Source organism: Nycticebus coucang, chromosome 23, assembly GCF_027406575.1.
Source record: "Nycticebus coucang isolate mNycCou1 chromosome 23, mNycCou1.pri, whole genome shotgun sequence".
NCBI lineage: Eukaryota > Metazoa > Chordata > Mammalia > Primates > Lorisidae > Nycticebus > Nycticebus coucang.
Genome location: NC_069802.1, coordinates 27,997,199 through 28,019,126, shown reverse-complemented (window position 1 = coordinate 28,019,126; position 21,928 = coordinate 27,997,199). Strand labels below are relative to the sequence as shown.

The window sequence follows — 21,928 nt, the reverse complement described above, 5'->3', positions numbered from 1 at the left end:
AGATCATACTTGAAAGAGAAGCAACTGGGTCAGGTACATAGAGAACTCGAATTACTCACTAGGGTGCATTTGGCCGACTGCCGTAATTCTTAATGTTGGCTGCTGCTGTGATTCCACAAACGATGATGGGAATGCCACCCCCGATCAGGTAAAACCTGGAAGGAGAGAGCAGGAATCACAGCTCAGCATTCCAGCTTTTTGTCACAGTATTTCAAGAGTCATTCCTCAAAGAATAATTACTATTCTTATTTCAATCATAGGTTGAGGGTTAACTCAACTCCATTAGAGGCTGCTTCATTAGCAATAACATGTTTTTGTTTTGATTTTTAGACAACTCTTTTTCAAGCACAAGCTGTAATATTGTTTCCAAGTGGAGCAAAGCTGGTCAGCTTCTGCCACCCTGTGGACAGGCGGAGTAACTAACACTCAGCTCTTGCAGGTAGGATTTCAGCTGGGGCAGGGGGTGGGGGGTAGGGAGAGAGACGGATGTGTCCTTAGAGATACTAAAACATCAAGAAACATAAAATCCAAATGGACAGGAACAAATAAAACCCTCCCAGCAACACTGATAAGCCCAGCAAACTGAAACTTGTATGGGCGAATCAGAAAGGACGCTGTTGATTATGTTAATTGGAAACAAAAAATAACGGACCATAACACAGTCTATCTCAAAACTTCTGTAGTAACCTACATACACCCACACACACACATATATGTATATGCACACATTTCCGGGGAGAGGAATTGGCTTTTTAAAAATCCAGCTGGTGAACTAGTAAGTCAATCTATTACAAAATGAACTTCAAGATTTCACTGAGCTATAGTTCATGCAAAATGTAATCTATGTATTAATTATTGATTAATGTTCAGCTAAGCCCTCACGTTCCAGGACCTCTGAATGCTGTGTACCTCATCCTTGGTCAACTGAGATTGAGGCCAAAAAAAGGCATCTGGATACTAGTAACTTCCCATAGTGCAGAGGCCCCCCTCAACTGCCTCCCCCTTGGGGACAGCAAGGGAAATGCTGGTGTGACAAGAAACAAGGCAGGCAGAGGAGGGGCTGGTCCTACAGAGAAAGCCTTTGTGTCTGGAGCATCTCTGGGTCCCCTAAGTTCCCTGGATATGCCTGGGTACAAGAACCTTAATTTTACATGGGCTCCTTCTGGAGACATAGCCCCCAATCTTGAATTGGCTGGATAAAAGCATTATCTGTCACATTTTTTTCATATATTGTTTCATCAATCCAATTACTGAAATCCATTAAGATGACATTAGTGTTGCTGAAAAGACAAATGATTACCCTATAAAACTCGAACCCTATCTTCTGTGTCACAGATTAGAGGAAAGCCAACATAGGCAGGTGTCCCCTTCTTCCTGTAATTCTAATTCACATCTGCTTCTTACTTGAAAAGAAAGCATCATTTCCAAAATTAAATGTGGGTTCTAGCGCCTTCTCTGTGCCTCTTCTTTTCCTCCCTAAACCTTCCTGTTATCAGCCCTCATTTTCAGCTTTAACATCCACGGCTTCTTCTTGTCAGCCTATACAAAATGTTCACATTTCTCCCATCTTCTAAAACTACCCTTGAACTACACCCTTCTTTCTTTCTCCTTTCTATGACAAGCTCCTGCAAACAGGGGCACCCCATTAGCTTTGTCTGTACCAACTTATTCATAGACCTCATCCCCTGCTCCAGCCTCCCATCGTGATGCTGAAACCGCCCTCTCTGTGGCCAGGAGAGGCTCATGAGCAAGTCCAGTGTCCCACCTTCCTGAAGCTTAAGGACGTGGGGGAAGAGGATGGAACCTGCACGGCCTAAAGCAAGAAGGGTCTTTGGGGGTCACCTGGGGACTGTGTGGAGTTTGGAGCCCCAGCTGCTTTTTCCTAAATCTTTGGGGTTTTTCTCAGAATCTCCCAGGAAGCAACAGCTTCTGAAGGATCGGATTCCCAAGTCTCTTAGTGAAACATCATCTCTCCTTTCTCTTAACACAGTGAAGGAGGTGACAGCTCTCCCCCCACCCCCCCAGGGTGAGTCTGGGCTGCTGAGCACTCCTGTTGCTCTTTGTCACTCATGGAACGACTCTCCCCATGTCCTCCTTCAGTTAGGTCCGTCATTTTTCTATGGTCCATCTATGAAACACGGGCATAGCCCAGGGAACATTATTTTCTTAACTAAATCTCCCCGGGAGACCTTGCTCATTATCCCAGCTTCAGTGGCTACACAAGGAAATGTTTCCTGTCCCGTCTAGACTGTGTCTGGCTCGACTTCTCTGCTTAGCGCTGGACTTCCCCAAACACAAACTCTTCGTAAGAAAATACTGGTGAGCCTCCCTCTCCTGCGTCAGCCCCCTGTGCGGCCCCCATTTCTTCTTTTCCTGTATTATTTCTCACCTGATGGAAACACTATCTGCCACGGCTCTGCAGCCACCCAGAACAGGTGACATCCAGCCATCTTTAAATGTCTGTCCCTCTGAAATCCAGGTGGCCGTCAACCCTAGAGAAACTACCTCAGGTCTGGGGAACAAGTGCCCCCTTCTCTGTTCTGTATGACACTGTTCTGGCTTCAGTCTTCATGGGGACTGTCCAAGTGACCTCAAGAAATTCATTATTCTCGGGCATTTTGGTGGATGTTCCACACTGGTGCTACGGCTGTACTAACATGACACGGTGTGAGGACACGCCCTGCAGTGGCTGCTGACATTTTAGTAGGGTCTCCAAGGGTGCCAGGCCCAGCTTTCACCCAACTCCTGCTGCTCCAGCCCACATGCCCTGGGGTCCAGCCACATGGCCCTTCTCAAGGCTTTCTCCACTTCCTCCTCGCCTTGGCGTGAGCAAAGCCTCCACTCTGCCTAAGTCACAAGCTTCACTCCTGTAGTCCAGAATTTCCCAGCAGCCCACCAACGTCCCCCCAGTTAATGTCTCCTTTCTTTGGACTTCCTTTTTTTTTGTTGTTGCAGTTTTTGGCCAGGGCTGGGTTTGAACCCGCCACCTCCGCCTATGGGGCTGGTGCCCTACTCCTTGAGCCACAGGCACCGCCCTTCTTTGGGCTTTCAAAGAACATATCTCCCTATGTTTCTCCACAGCCAACAGTCCATTCCTCATGTGCCATCTCCTCCCACAGACTGCCGGTTTCTTTAAGTCCCTGGCTCAGGGCCAGGTCCACAGCGGGCACCGGATAAACCAAGGTGATAATTTACCATTTTTCTTATTCTAATGGATCTGAAGGACATACTGTACATTGTTTGGTTCTTTGTATCGAATAATTAAATGGATATAGACTTGAGTAAATTAAAATCTATGACATATGACCTCAAGGAAATAAAAATAGATGACATTCTCACGGAGCCAGTATCATCTTAAACGCTTTGCACGTGAGCACATTTATTTCTTGCAACAACTCTCTGAGGTAGAACCCACCTCACTTTGGAAGGGAGCTAGGAAGGCTCAGAGAGGGGATGGGAGTTGACAAAGGACGTGCAGGATGGCAGGACCCACATTCAAAATCAAGCAGTCTGCTTTACAAGTTCATGCTTTCAATTCCCCAAAACTGACTCAGCAATTTTTGGTTATCATGTGTGACTATGCTTCAACTAAAACAAATGATTCAATTAACATTCAAGACAATACACGTACAGCTGAGATATTAGGTACCTGAGCATCGGTCTTGGTGGAGGTGGCGGCTCCTCGGGGTCCTGACACCGCTTGGTTTTCTTAGTGACTTGCTTATAGATGTTGCGAGCTGTCACTCCCACCCACAGCACCGTGGCAAGGGTGGAATAATGAAGAATTATCCCAACCTGGAAGGAAGATCGGAGAATATGTAAACTAAAAGACTGTTCTCACTAAGGTTTATCAAAAAATCAGTAGGTAACTTTTAAATATCTGATTCAAGGATCACCTGAGCTCAGGAGTTCAAGACCAGCCTGAGCAAGAGCAAGACCCTGTCTCTACAAAAAACAGAAAAACTAGCCAGGAGTTATGGCAGGTGCCTGTGGTCCTAGTTACTTGGACAAGAAGATTGTTTGTGCCCAAGAGTTTGAGGCTGCTGTGAGCTATGATGCCACAGCACTCTACCCAGGGCAACAGAGCCTGTCTCAAAACAAAACAAAATAAAAACAAAAGCAGTACAGAGGACCAGCTACTCAGCCAGCACTGTCATGAGACATCCTGGGTTCCATTCCTCCACAGCTGGCTCCAGGAAAGCCACAGGCCACCCTTATACCCAAGATGACACTTAATACCTCAAGACCTGATTTTTGAACACCATCAAACCCGAGGAGCATTTCTCACAGATGAAACGCTACAGAGCTCAGCTTCTAAGCCCCATGTTAAGGTGGCACAGAGAGGACAAAGGCAGCCAGCAGTGGGAGACACATGGCGAGTAAGTCCCGGAGCAAGAGACCTGAGTTCTGAGCCAGAGCTGTCATATTCTATAGCAGCACAAGAGCAGTTTAATATGTTGACAGCTAAAAGGGTGCATGAACTCAGGGATCAAATGTTGCTTGGTTTTAAGCCTGGTCTCCTCCTCTCACCTGTGGTGAACAAAGTCACATAACATACTAAGCACTGACTTCCTCCCTTGAGAACCAAGAACAATTCGAGATGTGAAGATGGTCTACATAAGCGATTAGCAGAAGTATCAATATTATTGTTATGTGTTACTTCTTATTAGGACTGTGGCTTTGAGGAAATAATGTGACCTCTCTGAGATTCACTTTCCTTAATTTAATAATGGGGGGATTATGAAGAGTCACCACTAGGGGAGTTGTGGGACATAATAGGTGCTCAATAAATGACTGCCGTCTGTAATATATGAATGATAAAAAACTAAGCCTCTTCTCAGATGGATGATAGTGGGCATGCTCATCATCTGACCTGTGTTTGATTCAACTCTAGGTGAGGATAAAATTCTAGAAGAAGATAGGAGAGGTAATAAGAAAGGTTTAAAATTTATTTAGGGTTAGCGCCTGTAGCTCAAGTGGCAAACGCACCAGCCACATACACCAGAGCTGGCGTGTTTGAATCCAGCCCAGGCCTCCCAAACAAGGACAACTACAACCCACAAATAGCTGGGCGTTGTGGCGTGTGCCTATAGTCCCAGCTACTCGGGAGGCCGAGGCAAGAGAATCACTTAAGCCCAGGAGTTGAAGGTTGCTGTGAGCTGTGACGCCACAGCACTGTACCCAGGGTGATAGCTTGAGGCTCCGTCTCAAAATAAATAAATGAATAAATAAATAAATAATAAAATTTATTTTAGGAGAAATAAATGCCATGTGTCACTGGAGCACCAAGGACATAATCCAGCTCCCATAGCTTATTATGTGCTCTTTGATAATTTCTTATTATATTATAATTACAGGAATAATTTTTTCTCTCCTTTTTTTTTTTTTTTTTGAGACATAGTCTCTCTCTGTTGCCCAGACTCGTGGGCTACAGCATCATAGCTCACAGCAACCTCAAACTCTTGGGCTCAAGTGATTCTCCTGCCTCAGTCTCCTGAGCAGCTGGGATTAGAGGCACCTGCCACCATGTCGGGATAAATTTTCTATTTTTAGTAGAGACAGGTTCAGTCTGGTCTTGAACTTCTGAGCTCAAGCAATCCACCTGCTTCAACCTCCCAGAGTGCTGGAATTAGGAGCATAAGCCGCTGTACCCAGCCCCAGAGTTTATTTCGATCAGAACCAATCTGTAGCTAAAACTTGGTGACATGAAAGTCTAGTCTTCTTTTACAGGGGGAAAAACCAGAGCAGTCACTGTTCACGTAAACCCAGCAAATGACCCTGGAGGTGCTGGGAGGGTGGATGCAGCTTGGCTGAACTAGAAAAGTCAGATGTTTTCTTCTTCTTAAAGAGAAAAGTGGCTTCTTAGTCCTCATTAGTTTCACTGACTGCACTGTGAAAGCAAAATTTATAGATAGAAGTGGAACTGTAGGCATAAAATAACCCTTCATGCTATCTGAAGTCATACCAAAGACTGTAAGTCAAAATAGTCTAAAGAATTTGGTGCACAGAAACCAATAAATTCGAGACAAATCTCTGAATATTGACTCAAACGGGTTGACTCCACCACTCCTGGAGCTGTCTCCAACACAAAGGTCAAAAGAATGAGACACAGCTTCAAAATACGTAAGTTAAAAATATAGGTTAAAAGTATTTTCCACACAGAAAGTGTTAGTTTGAGGGGGTGACATCCCCCATATTTAAGTGATTTCTGTGGCGTTTCTAAATTCCAGAGAAGGGTTCATTCACTGAAGCCTTCCAGTTAAATGATTCTTATCAATAGTGGAATTTTAGAAGTCCAACAACATCTGGTAACACAGTCACACAAGCAAATCATTAAATATTCTTAAAAAACAAAAAGAAAAACAAAAAAACTAAAGGGCAGCGCCTGTGGCTCAGTGAGTAGGGTGCCGACCCTATATACCGAGGGTGGCCAGTTCAAACCCGGCTAAAATCTAGTAGAAAGTATTCTCCTAGTTTTTGAAATATAATCTTTCCTATTGTATTCTCCATCTGACACTTGGGTCTACATGACATACAACCTTACTATCACATTTTCTTCCAAATAAATCACAGATACATATGAAAATTTAGTAAAAATACACTAGAACCTCTGTAAGTTGGCACGCAAGATACTGTGAACAAACTGGTCATCATACAGCGGTGGTCAATGTAAGGAACGAGGCCTACTGTACTGATACGTATGTGCGGTATGTGTCCAGTCTATAAAAATTAGGTCAACTTAAGGGTGGTCAATGTCGGGAGGTGGCCAGCTAGGGAGGTTCTACTATAGTTTGGAAGTAAGGAATCTAAGTCACAGGGCATATATGAGATTAGTTTAATGCAATGGATTATTACTCAAGAAAGCCACCTTCCCTCAGGATACTAATTTGCAAAGCTGCAAAATGAGCATAAAATAATTGCCTTAAAGAGTTTCACTTTCAACGAGTATTACCTGAGTATAAATCTCACATACTGGAGAGTTTTTAAACTACTAATAACGACCATTACACCCCCAACAGTGCATCACACCTAACAACTGCACTCACACACACATACACAGACCTTTATGATGGATATGATCATATATAAAATGAATACAGAAAAATAAAAATAATAAGAGCTTCTACTACTGAATGTCTGCTAGGTACCAAAAACTGTATTTTTTGTGGGTAATTTCACTCCGACCTCCAAGCATCAGCATTCAGCCAGTGTTGTCAACCTCAAGATACAGACATGGAAATCAAGGCTGCTGGAGGTGATATCACCCACCAGAAACCCCAGGGCCGGTAGCAGGGCTCCGAGTCCCACTCCGCTGGTTTCCAAAGCTCTTGTCCTTTCTAAACGCCATGTTGGCCCCCATGGAACAGTGATGGGAGATGAGGGGCTCTCAAGGTCAGACTAGCATTTAAACATGTCAACTCTCTGTGACTCACTTTATGCATTGAAAAAAATATGAAGGAAAAATTGCCTCTTAGGGTTAATCCGTAAGTTAACACGGTTGAAGTGGCTGGTAAGCAGAAAGTTCTTCATATTTACTGGTTAGATTTTACCCAACACCCCCCAGGTGCTGCTCCAACAGTCCTCTCGATGGTAGATCTAAAGGACACCCGAGAAGGGCAGGTGGCTCGCTATTTGACACATTGAATTGTGGAGTGGCAGAGCAACAGAGCCCTGAGACAAGATGCAGTGAAACCAAGGACAAAAATTTAAGGACCAATGATTTGGCAGCACCTCTCGCACCAGAACACAGGTCGCTTGTAACCGTGAGTCAACGGCCCTTGTTCTCTACCACTCGGTGTCTCAGTTCTCCTCCCGCTCCTGTTGCAAAAGAGAGTTCAAGGCTTGGCAACGTACCTAAGCTCCCACCAGGAAGGGATTTAGGAACCAGAGCGGGAGGCAGCTGGGTAGTGGCGCCTTTAATAACCTTAACCCTCCCACTGCTGTGGGGAAGAAACTCCACCACAGCCCATTCACAAAGTTGATAAAGCAAGTGAGCTCTGGACGGGAGGTGAGAAAGGCAACTACAGGGCCTACAGGGTACACACAGCTGCACACACACTGCAGACACACTGCTACACACACACTGCAGACACACTGCTACACACACACTGCAGACACTGCTGCACACACACTGCACACACTGCACACACAGCACACAAACTGCAAACACTGCGCATACACTGCGCACACTGCACACACACTGCGAACTGCACACTGCGCACAGACTGCACGCAAACAGCGTGCACTGAACACTGCACAGCACACTGTACTCACACTGTGCACTGCACACACCGCACACAAACTGCAAACACTGCGCATACACTGTGCACACTGCGCACGCACTGCACGCACACAGTGTGCACTGTGCACCGCACTCACACTGAACACAAACTGCAAACACAGTGAATACACTGTACACACTGCACACGCACTGCACTCACACTGCGCGCTGCACTTGCACTGCGCGCTGCACACACTGGATGCACGCTGCATACGTGCTGTGCGCTGCACTCTCACTGCACACTGCACTCACACTGCACTGCACTCGCACTGCACTCACACTGTGCACTGTACACACTGGATGCGCACTGCATGCGCTCTCACTGCACACTGCACTCATGCTGTGCACTGCACTGACACTGCGCACTGCACTCACACTGCACACTGCGCATGGTGCACACTGTGCACTGCCACACTGAATGCACACTGCACTCACACTGCACTGCGCACACTGCACTGAGCACTGCATATGCACTGTCCACTGCACTCACACAGCACACTGTGCACACTGAATGCACACTGCATACACACTGTGCACTGCACACGTGCGTGCACTGTGTACACACTGGATGTACATGCTGCATACGCTGTGTACTGCACACACACTGCACACTGTGTGCACTACAAACAGCACGCTGCTTGTAACACTGTGCTTAGAGTTCACAACATTGTACCATACACTGAAAATTTTGTTAAGAGCATCGCTCTCATGCTTTGAACAACTTGAAAAGAAAAATAAAAAGGTTATATGAATTACCATAAAAAGACCTACTAAGTGGCAGAACTAAAATCCAAATTTAGGCAGTTTACCTCTTCATCACTATGTTACACTCTTTGCCACCATGCAGACGGAAATCAATCCACAAACAGAAATAAAATTTCACATATTTCCTGTCTACATAGTGAAGAGTTTCGATTTTTTATCCTTATACTGCAAGGATAATGTTCACCAAGGCTACATATGACATAATTTATTTGAAAGTAACAGTTGAATATATTTCAATTCTTCATATTTACTAAACCTACTCTGTTTCCTATTTTTACATCTTATAGTTCAATCTTTTTCTAGAAATTCTTATTATCTCATTGTCATAAATGTCATTTCTCTTTCAAAGTTGGGATTTTACTAATTTTTTTAATGAAATATTAGGCATTATAACAGACATAACAACGAACTACCAATAATAAAGAGATAAATGTTTAAATTATAGACAAGTATATTCAGTTGTGAAATATTAATTCAAAATTTGAGGCATACTGATGAATTGTTTAAGTGAAAGACATTAGATTTAACTTTAAAGAAAAGGCTTTCAAGACACATCCTTTCCCTTTATAGTTAATGAAACATATAAAATACTTTCTAATCCCAATGTTCTTTCCCTTTTAATGTTTCGCTCTGACTTACTGCTTGGCAGACGCTGGCATTTCTGGTCTGGGTTATTCCTCCCACAAAAACTACACAAGTCAGGAAAATATGAAGGTACAAGTTCACAAGCATGTGCCAGCTCTTAAGACTGATTCTGATCAAACTGTTAAAACAACAACAAATAAAGGAAAAAGTTAATATTCAGTCAGCATCTTTGAAGCAGGACCTTACAATGTTTATTTACAAGTTAATTCCAACTGCATCAAAGAACAAATTTAAATGCTTTATATTTAAACATTTTGTGTAATCAACATATACTATCAGATATATACACACACCACACACACAGAACTTGAGAAATTTCTTAACATTTAACTTTGTGCAACAAACCCACCAGCCACTTATGGAACCAGTGTACCCAATAAAGGGTAAACAAATTCTAAACAACAGCTTTGTTATTCCTTATGATAGAGATTTTTGTTACGTACAATGTCTTAAGATGACTGGATTACCTGGTTGGCTACCTAGAAATTTCTTCGATCTGACCTACTGGCATGGTCTAAACACCCAATGCATTTCTTCCTGGCCTTACCTAAACAAATGTTGAAGTCTTTCTTTATTTTTTACATCAAAATCTCCTTTGTTTATTATCTAAATGTCAAGAATGTCATACATATCTAGCTTAAATAGGAAACATTCTAGCAAAACCTTTTATAAAGTGAATTTCTGCTTAGCAGATCCTTTTAGTTTGTTATTTCCTACAATAAAATAAAAGTTTCTTTAGATTTTCCTCCAATTAACAAAAACTGTATCTCATGTATAAATGCCAAAAACTTTCTTTAAAAATGCCATCTATAAAACACAGAAAATCATAACAGGTTAAAAACATCATAATGTAAGAGTAATAACGCAAACTTCTGAGACGTGGAGACACTTATACAGGTAACTGTACAGGTAAGGGGCCTCCACCTTACCCTGCACTCTGCTGCACCCTGCCCCACAGGCTCCACGACAAATTTCTCATGTTCTTTTTCAGATACATACAAACACAACAAATGAAATGGATGCTACAAAAGATGAATTTGCCATTGCATGTACTAATTATATATGTCTCTAATGCCATGAAACGAAGAAGTCTTGTAAATATATGTTACGGTAACCATCCTCGTTTTAGAAGGAAGGCATGTTATCAAACTCAGTTTTTTGTTTTTGGGTTTTTTTTAAGTAAATTTATTTCAGGTTAATGTGAGAGTACAAACAACTAGGTCAAAATATTTGATTTTATTAGGTAGCATCCCTCTTGTGGCTATGTCCCCCACACAAAAGGTGTGTCAAACACCTCCACCCCATGCCAATTCAGTGAGAGCATCCCAACCCCCTCCCACAAACTTGAAATGAAATGAGTTTTTCATCGATATGGGCATACATCAGATTGCCTACTGGCTTCATACTAGTACTGAGTACATTGGATAATTGCTTTTACCTTCTTGTATATTTTACTAAGAAGATGTGTTTCCAGTCCATCCAGGATATTACAAAAGACGTGGTCACCATCTTTTTCATGTCTGAATAGTATGCATGTATGACAATTTGTTAATCCATTCCTGAGTTGATGGGCATTTAGGTTATTTCCACATTATGGATATTATAAATTGAGCTGCAATAAACAATCTAGTGCCAATGTCCTTATGATAAAATTATTATTTGTTTTCTTCTGGGTAGGTGCCTAATAGTGGGATTGCAGAGTCAAATGGGAGGTTTAATGTGAGATCTTTGAGGATTCTCAAACTCCGTTTTATCCCACCAGAATGTGAAATGAAGTCCTCCAATCAAATCACAGACCTGCTGTCAAGGTTCACCTCTTACCTGTGATGGTATATGTAACTGACAACAACGGCCAGCAGACACAAAAGGAGGATGACGGCAGTGGTGTAAACCACAGGGTGCAAGAGACTGGCCGCCTGGGTGTAGAGTTCAGTTCCTGTCAAATCCTGAGGGGAAAAGAGAGAATCAATCTAACAGCACTTGTCTGGACTTTTAACCACTGAGATTTTTTAGTGATAAAACACATTGATAAACCCAAACTCTGGCCCTTATGTCTCTTCATTTTATTCTAGAATTAATGTGTCATGCTATTTTCCTCACACATTACTTTGCTTTCCTAACTTCAGCCGCATTACCTGCTTATGCATAACCCTCCTCTACACCAGACCATGGACTCTGTAACATGGAGCACTGATGATCCTATGACAGGAACACACAGGGAACAGCAGCCCACCTGGGAGTGACTCAGGAGGGGCTGCCACGGACCTCATCCTTCTTTCATGTCCTCTCGGACCACTTACCACTCCTTCTGTTCAGCTGCTGAGTCACAACGAGAGCAACTTCTCACCGTCTACCAAGCCTGAACAGATCCCCCTAACCGTCGATAGTCAAGTTAAACTTTAAGTCCCACAAATGCCAATGGAACACTGGGGACATTACTGGTAAGACATGGTTCCTGCCCTTGAAGAGCTCCAGGTCACAGGAGAGAAGAGATGTATACTTAGATCAAAATAGTATATGTAATGAAGATAAGCCCAGAACAGTTACGACAGCAAAGAAGAAAGATCCCATAAGAGCTCACAAATCAATAAACCATAACAACAAGTTCACTTATAGAGCATTTACCATAATTCAGGCATTGACCATGTCTAGCACTTTGTATAAAGTAATTCTACGAGCCCATTTTAAAGCTTGAAAAATGGAGGCACAGAGAAGTTACGTGCATGAAAGCGAGATGAAAAGGAACGTGGCTGTGGCATCGATGCTCTCAAACACAAGGCAGACACTGCCTCTCTAAAACAATGGAATCTTAGTATTACCCCCCTCATAAAGGAACACAGCAGACAGGGAAGACCCCTCCACCATGGCCACCATGCCAAAAAACTGGATGTGAGAGTCAAAACTATAGGTTTGCCAGGTCCCTTCACTAAATTCTTTCTGCACTGGCTCTTAGAGAAGCTAAAAAAGCTCTTAGAGAAGCTAAAAAGTGACAGCTGGACATGGAAGGAGTCCATAGTAAATGTGTCTTTAATCAAGAAACTCTTGATTGATCTCAAAAAAAAAAGCTAAATGGAGAAAAGAAGTAAATGGGTGATAAGCAGACATGGAAATGGAGACTAGCCTCAACAGAGCATGGAGGGAAGGGGCAAGTTTCCCAGGAGAGAACTAGAAGTTGAGCGGTGCCTGTGGCTCAGCGGAGTAGGGCGCCGGCCCCATATGCCAGAGGTGGCGGGTTCAAACCCAGCCCTGGCCAAAAACTGCAAAAAAAAGAGAACTGGAAGTTGACAATATGTAACTATAGATCTAAAAAGATCATATCAGGACACTTTAACAAATGCTAAATAGTTAATGACACAAATCTGACAAAAATCACAGTAAATGAGAAGCTGGAGATGGAACACAAAAAAACTGAATTTCAACTGGACTATTCCACTACACCGTGATAAGCCTCAAACTTGTAAGTCACTTATTTACTTGACCAATGTTAAGTGGGTACCCACAATGCCCAGGTGCAGAGCCACGAGCCAGACGTGCAGAGATAGAACCTGGTCTGCACCTTTGGAGGGCTTACAGTCTATAAATTAAGAACATAACGGGGGAAAAAACAGGGGAAAGCCTACCATGACCAATTCTGAGCAATCTGCCTTTGTGTGATACCCACAATAGGAGTCAATGGTGTACAGCCTCAAGGTATCTGCATCCTGTTGAAAGTCCATAGTACGGGTGGGAAAAGAATGCTGAGCAATGAAAACTAGTTAGACCCCAATAAGAACAGACACATTTGCCCTCAATTTCTATGAAAAGCTTCCACCCAGTACAGAATTAATAACTGATGATAAACTTTTCAATACCTAGGATTTAGCCTCTAGATTTCTTTCATGCACTGCCTGCTTTTCACTGCTGTAGGAACGGTTCAATAGGAAGCTGCCAGGTCCTAGCTACATGATTTGGAGCAGTTACCTCCCTACAAAACAGAGAATCACCCTAAGGGGTAGGAGAAAGGGAAGAAAAAAAGTGTGTGAAAGTGTCTTCCACGACGCTTGGCAGAGAATAACAAAACTGGAGAGCTGAACATCGTCTAAGAAGACATCAGACTGAGCGCTTAGTTCTCAAAACATACGTAGATAATATTCAATTTTAAAAGAAATCGGTATTTTTCAAAAGCCAAACAAACGTGACACAGAATGAGAAAGAAACTAGATGTTGAAACACAGGGCAATGGCCCTTAAAATGTCAAGCAATGGCCACAGAAAGACACGGCACCTCTGTTCTGGTCACCTAGAGCACTGCTTCTACAAAGCCATCTTTTTCCTCAAGATTTTTTTTATTAATACATAAAAATCATACACATTTACGTGCATGTGATATTTTAATATATACATACAATATGTTATGACCAAATCAGGATAATCAGGCTATCCATCCTCTCAAACATAGATCATATCTCTGTGTTGAATATAATCTAAATCTCTCACAGCTACTTTGAAATACACAATAAATCATGTTAACTAGTCACCCTGCTGTGCTAACAAACATTAGAACTTAAATTCCTTCTATGTAACTGTATTTTGTACCCATTAACCAAGCTTTCTTCATTTCCCTTACCACCCCTTTCCTTCCTAGCCTCTAGTAACCATCATTCTAACTCTCTGCTTCCACGAGTCTCACATTTTTAGCCCCTACATATTGGTCTTTCTACGCATGGCTTTTTTCACTAAATACACTGTCCTCCATGCTCATCTATGTTGCTACAAGTGATTAGATTTCCTTTTTTTTTAATGGCTGGATAATAGTCCATTTTCTGTACCCCATCATCTGTTGATGCCTAGTGGGGACAATGCTCTATCTTGGCCATTGTGAACAGTGCTTTAATAAACAGGAGAGAATAGAGATCTCTTTGACTTAAGTGATTTTATTTTCTTCCAGGAGTGATATAGCTAGATCATATGGTCATTCTCTGCTTAGTTCTGTGAGGAACTTCCCATACTGTATTCCAAGAATGGCTGTATTAACTTACATTCCCTCCAACAGTTGGGAGAGTCCCCCTTTCTCGGTAACCTCACCATCATCTGTCATTTTTTGTCTTTTTTGACAATAGCCCATTTTGACTGGGGTGAGATGTTACTTCGTTGTGATTTGATTTGCATTTTCCTGATGATTAGTGTTACGTGGGACATGTTTTCATACCTGTCGGCTGCGTACGTATCTTCTTTTGAGAAATGTCTATTCAGATCATTTGCCCATTTTTTAAAATCAAATTATTTGTTTTTCTGATGTTAACTTGTTTTAGTTCCTTATATATTTTAGTATTTAATCCTACAGGGGCAAGTTTGACCTCATCACATGCAAAGAGAACCCCTGTGGAAAAACTGACCTACACAATGATATAAAGGACCAGATAATAAATATTTTTGACTCCGCAGGCCAAAAGGCAAATTGAGACTATCATGCAGGTAATTAACCATTTAAAACGTAACTGTTTAAAACTTGTAAATCCATTCCTACTTTCTTAAAAAGAAAAAAAAAAAAGACCACTGGAGCTGGTTAGACTGGGAAATATAAAAGAATATAAAACTATTGAAGACAATTGACAATTTTAGGATATTAGAATAATGAACAAATAAGAGACGAACAATGAGAAAGAGAAAAGAAATCTGAATCAAATTATTTACAATCAAAGTATTAAACAAAAGCAGGCTTTGTGATAATACATCATAACTAGACACACTGTACAAAAACAGTCCTACAAGACACCTGTTAGTAGAAAAAGTGAATGTAAAAATTCTCTGCCTTCTAGAACTTACACAACCACCCATCACCAGTGATCTTAGTTACCCTTCTATATGAACAAAGCTTAGTAAAATAACTAAGCTAGCAAATGAAAAATATAGTTCTCCACAGACGCTAACTGCACCAAGAGAAAATAAATGAATGCATATGACCAGTGAAGTGCTTGACATATTAACATAAGTGCTTAATAACATTAGACACCATCACCGTCATCTTCTTTCAAATATATCCTCATAGTCATCATCGTCCTAGTTTACAATGTTCCACAGAAAAAAAGTGGTTTAGAACAACGTATGTAGCTTGCAACCTCTGTGCAAACAATGGGAGAAAATAGAACTAAATATTCATTGTTTCAATATGCACAAAAGTCTCCCCAAATATTGCAAGACACTGACGGTAGTTACCTAGGATGGTGATGGGAGTTCAAGTTTACACTAAACGTTAATATGTGGAAATAATCAAAACACTTGATCCATATGAATATAGTACCTATCTAAAAATCATTTAAATAGAAACATTGCTAGCATTCATGTTCAATTACAGAGTAATTAAAACTGAAGTTTGCTTTCATTCAGGATGTTTTACATACACAAATTTAAAACATTAGGAAAAGAGTAACAAATGGGTGGTCTCTATTGTCCTATTTCTAGGTGTATGTAATAATAAAAGAGAATCAAGGTATAGCAATTATCTTCACGACTACTAATTAAAGTAATAACTTCTACATAGCATGAACCTAGTTATCCTCCGACTTTCTGTTCAGTTGTGTTTGTTTTTTCCTATCGGCATCAGTGTTTGTAACTCGTCTGTTCCAAGTGACTATTTCTGATCATATCATTCAAGCACATCTAATCTTTGCTTAACTTTTCTCTCTGGATTCCTTAGTATATGATTATAGCAGGATGTATATGAAACCAAACTAGGGCATCTATTCCAGACTTGGGAACAAATACATTCTTTATGTCTCTTTATTTTTTAATACAAAATTCTTTCAAAACCAGAGCAAAAAAGGTTTATTGACAGTATCTCAAGATTAGAATTTAAACTTGCTACATATATTAAGATGGTATTCGAGAAAAATGGAGATTTTACTTATTCAAAAACATGTAGTATAAGAAAAAAAGATGTTAATCCACAGTTTTTAAAAGACAGTTTTCTATGGTAGCCACAACTTAAGAGTGGGTATAATTTCATTAACTCTAACTCCCACATACTAACTTTATTTATAAATTTTGTCAACAATTTCAGATACATTTCACATTGCTGCCTCTAGGTGGCACAGTTACATTTGAGAAAAGAGTGTTCTTTGGAAATAGAAAAAAAAATCTTAGTACTGTATTTTAGCTTTAAAGAATCGTGTATAATTTTTTTTTTAATTATTAACAGTCTGCAAGATAAAAGAATAGCTTATTCCTTCCAGAAAAGGATTATACTAATTTAAATAGTTTAGAAGAACAGCTAGGAAGTTTTTAAAAAGTGCTTTAAACTAGTATTAAACAAAAATAAAAGTTTCACAGGGTATAGTATCATAGCAAAGCTTATAAAATACCTTTTAATGTGATTTTTGTTTCACTTATTTTGTGTGAATTTTTCTAGTTAACTGGTATATAAATTTTATACTATGTCTGTATTATTATCGCTTTTTCAGATATCAAAGTTTCAGATAATTTTATACTTAAACATGAACAAGAAAACTTTTAAACTGAAAGAGAAAATGCCTCCTACTTTAATTAATGCCTCATGCTTTAATTTAAAAGGTGACTACAGGATAACAAAATGTGAACTTGACAGAAACCAGACTCAGACTTACAGAAATCAAGACACCTTCCATTTATGAAGAGAATCGTAAATTGTTAACATAACGTTAAGCCCAAACGGATCAATGACTTTTACAAATAAAAGACTTATACACATTCAACTGTATAAGTCTAAGCAGTACAGAATACACCCACTGTCAGCCAGGTTGAAACACATACATGTTCAAATATGCGCTGACAGTTGTATGATATGCTTAATGATATTCCTGAAAAGATCATCCTTTTGTCCTATGAATCCACTCACTTCTCTGCCTGTGTGACCAGTGTACTGAGAAAGGGAAAGGGAAATGAGTGGCAAAGAAAATCAAAAAGAATTGAGGAAAATTTATGATAATTCAGGCTTGCTTCAAGATCATGTCAATTAGTAAATTCTGTTTATTTAAGAAAAGAAAAATTCACAAAATGAGATACAGGGTATCCCAAAGTCATACTTAAAGTCATCATGCATAGGGGAAATGGGTTATTGGAACCAAATGAATACAAAATATTCACTACAAAGTTTTAGAAAATATTATCTACATGTGAGAAATATTCTCTACAAAATTTTGTAATGACTATCTTGTAAATAAAGGTACATTTAGCTACATGTTCCCCATGCATAGAGACTTTAGGGGTAACTTATTAGTCTCAAGATTATTACTTTGATAAAATATTGTTTAGATAACAGATTTATAGCCGGAATTAGAAACAGAAGCATAGAAGTCCTCACACCCTGCCTAACGTCAAACTGTTTCTGGGAAATGTCTTTCAGACTAATCAGTAATTCTTTCCACTACACTCCAAATGCACTCCATGATGTCAGTTTCTTCCAATAACTATCATGTAAAATAACAACTACCATGCTTAATTTCATAATTATCTGCTCAGGGTTCAGAATGGCTTAAATACCTCATTAATAAAAAGACTTGCTCCTGTACATCAATAACCAGTTATTTTACCAAAAAGATTACAGTTTGAGTATCCCCAATCCAAAAGTCCAAATCCAAAATAAGCCTAATTCTAAAACTTCTAGAAAAACGATATGGGGCGGCGCCTGTGGCTCAGTGAGTAGGGCGCCGGCCCTATATGCTGAGGGTGGCGGGTTCAAACCCAGCCCTGGCCAAACTGCAACAACAAAAAAAAATAGCCGGGCGTTGTGGTGGGCGCCTGTAGTCCCAGCTGCTTGGGAGGCGGAGGCAAGAGAATCGCGTAAGCCCAAGAGTTAGAGGTTGCCGTGAGCCATGTGACGCCACGGCACTCTACCCAAGGGCGGTACAATGAGACTGAGTCTCTACAAAAACAAACAAACAAACAAAAAAAAAAAAATGATATGACACTCCAGGGAAATGCCACATAGAACACTTCAGATTTCAGATTTCCAAATCAGGAATGCTGAACTGGTAAGTATAATATAATACAGATATTACAGGATCCAAAAATATCTGAAATCTGAAACACTTCTGATCTCAAGCATTTTATTTATTTTTTATTTTTTTATTGTTAAATCATAGCTGTGTACATTAGTGCAATCAAGGGGTACAGTGTGCTAGTTTCATATACAATCTGAAATATTCTCATCGAACTATTCAACATAGCCTTCATGGCATTTTCTTAGTTATTGTATGTAGACATTTGTATTCTGCCTTTAGTAAGTTTTGCCTGTACCCATTCTAAGGAGGGATACTCAGCTTGTTAACAAGGGGAAGTAACAGAAAACAACATTAGACTGATTGGCATTACTATTGTAAAGATATTCTTTGTGTTGGGTGGCACGTGTGGCTCAGTGAGTAGGGTGCCAGCCCCATATACTGAGGGTGGCAGTTTTGAACCCAGCCCCAACCAAACTGCAACAAAAAATAGGCAAGTGTTGTGGCAGGCACCTGTAGTTCCAGCTATTCAGGAGGCTGAGGCAAGAGAACCACCTAAGCCCAAGAGCTGGAGGTTGCTGTGAGTTGTGATGCCACAGCACTCTACCAAGGGTGACAATGACAAATCTGACAACGTTGATTCAACATTTGATTCAATATGTATCCTTGAGCAAGTAAATGACGCTTTCTAGGTGTAGAGAACTTGTCTTTGTAAATCCAAGACCTCTCCAAATTTTAAAGTCAAAGAATTAATTCCCTTATAAGGTTTATTAAAATTTATTATATGAAATGTAATCCCATACATTTCACTTGATAGTAACTCAGTTTCCCTTTCTAATCAGAACTACACCAAACATCATCCCTTACATAATTCAAAGGAGTAAATTATGTTAAAAGTTAAAAAAAAAAATCTTCGTTTGAGCTTAATTATGCAGAGGGGAAAATCAGAACACTGAGTGTTTATGCATCAGGTTAACCCCTGCCATACCATTAAAACTGCGTAGTTACTGAGGGCGGAGCACTGGATGGTGGTGATGTTCTCGTCTGAGTGGAGAATGCGGCACCCGTCTGACTTCCAGCCTCCTTGTCCGTTCAGCAAACCAAAATCCCACTGGGCTGCAACAGCATCTGCTCCGTGCGCGATTCGACGCAGTGTCACATTCACTGGGACGTGGTGGGTATCGACATTCACACCATCTGGAGGAAATGAGAAAGAAAAATATTTCTTCAACAAACTTCATAAACAATTCAATGCCAACTCCTACACGAGTGGGGACTCTGCAAGAACTTTCTTCACTGGTGACTCATTAAAAAGAGAAAAGGACAAAGCTAAGCCTTGGGGGGGGGGAAGTCAACTCTAAAGCCACACTGTCCAGTAACTAGGGGGTAACGTGTGTCACACACAAACCTATTTTGGTGAGAATCACGGGGGTAACCACTGTGCGTCGTTTTCCGTCATCAGCCAGATTGGTTGAATTTCCAGTGGCTGGAAAAAGCTTTCCATTGCGGAAAGCAATGAGCTGCAGCTTATAGGCAGAATCATCAGTTGTTCTGACTTCTCTTTTTTGCTTTGGTGAGAAAAGGGAAGGAGGAAGCTGAATAGAAGCCTCCACAACAGTATTCTGAAAATACACACATAAAAGGGGAGAAGGGGGGCAAAATGTGGCTATATTAATATGTAGAAAACCAAAAAAAGAAAAAGTCAGTGACTGAAGTTTTCTAATTACATACTGAATACATTTTTTAAAATTATACATATAATTTCACATTTAAAAATATATTAACAATGAAGGGGAAATGTCAGAACACCACATAACATCATAGAACAAAAGAAATACAAAATAGAAATGCAAACTCCATTTCAAAGAGGTTATCAAGCAAACAAGATTAGTTCACATTACAAACTTAATTTTCCTGCGACAGTGTGTATTGTGGAAGTAGATGGCATTAAACAGATTAAGGATCTTAGTGACCACCCGAATCAATTTTATAACACCAAACTGGCATTTCTAAGCACAAATGTAAGTATAATTAATTTGGGCTAACAGAACTTTACGGTGATTTATGATGAATTCAAACAGTCAAACAACAAAAGAGTAAAATTACACAAACATAATAGAAATTTAGATTCAGCAAATTCTTAGCAGAAGTTTCCTTGCCACTAAGAAAACATATTAGAAAAACATAATAACAAGATTAACTGAAAATGCTCACTGATCACTGAATATTTTTTAGATTTCTTTCTCGGGGATTTTTAAATGATAAATTATTCAACATACAAGAAAAAGGGTATATACGAAAGAAACAAACAATTAACTATCCTTAAAAAAAAAACAAAAAACCTCCCTAATTTATGAATTTATTACAAAGTTTTTCTTGGCCACCAACTGGTTTCCTTCCGATTCAATGCTCATTTTGTCAAAAGAATTTCTACTTAAACAAATCTGATGATCTTATTCCAGTTTAAATAAGACCTTGTTCTTTAATTTTTGTACAACCTCCAAATCCTAAGTACACCACATAATTTGACTAAGATCTATTTCTCAAATCATCTCCCCACACGTCTCTACCACAACTTATAACACAGCCACGCTGAGTTTAACAAGTGTTGACTTATCCCATGTTTCTCCTACCCCATCATGCACACTGCACACGACGTGTCCCTAGCTGAAATGCTCCAAGATTCTATTGCCTGGAAAACTCCTAGAACTTGTGCAGTGGAAAGAATAAATCGGAATAAGAAAGGCTAGCAGCCAGCAGCAAGATATTACACAGAGCCCTTAAAATAGGGCTTCTGTGGACGATTAATTACGTCTGCTCAGAACACTGCTTTTCTGGTTTAGCTGCTCCTTCTTCCGGATTCACTCTGCACACATCTCTGTCCTGACAAAAGCCTGCAGCCTCACGGACTCACTCACTGCCTGCTCCTCTAGCTGGAAGTCAGCATTTAGGGTACAGACAATCTCATTCATTTCTTGAAACCCGTATGTTCATAGTTTCTAACATGTGTATTTGATAAAAATAGCTCCCTTATTATGAAATTAATAAAGTCTGTATGGCATGTTTACTGTTTAAAAAAGGGTTCTATTTAAGCAAATGACTGATTTTAGAATTATTTAGCTGCCGTGATGTAATGTTAGAAAAGAAGCAGATATTCATAGTAGCTTCTAAATGATTTGGGGAAGTTTGAATGTATTACCTTTATATTGAAGATGCCAAGAATAATTTTAGTAGACATATTTTGCCTAAGAAAATACCTAAAAAAGATTTCTGCTCTTCTCACA

General features: G+C 40.2%; 1 protein-coding gene across 2 annotated transcripts in view; it reads right to left on the bottom strand.

Moving 5' to 3' along the window:
- ADGRA3 (adhesion G protein-coupled receptor A3) overlaps nt 1–21,928 on the bottom strand; it is a 105,729-nt gene that overhangs the window by 1,672 nt on the left and 82,129 nt on the right. For both annotated transcript variants that reach the window (XM_053577782.1, XM_053577783.1), the window contains 6 exons: nt 20,053–20,266; nt 19,633–19,841; nt 11,513–11,637; nt 9,686–9,809; nt 3,650–3,795; nt 60–155 (listed from right to left, as the gene is read on the bottom strand). In XM_053577782.1, the coding sequence (XP_053433757.1) occupies nt 60–155; nt 3,650–3,795; nt 9,686–9,809; nt 11,513–11,637; nt 19,633–19,841; nt 20,053–20,266 (914 nt within the window). The remainder of the gene's footprint in view (nt 1–59; nt 156–3,649; nt 3,796–9,685; nt 9,810–11,512; nt 11,638–19,632; nt 19,842–20,052; nt 20,267–21,928) is intronic.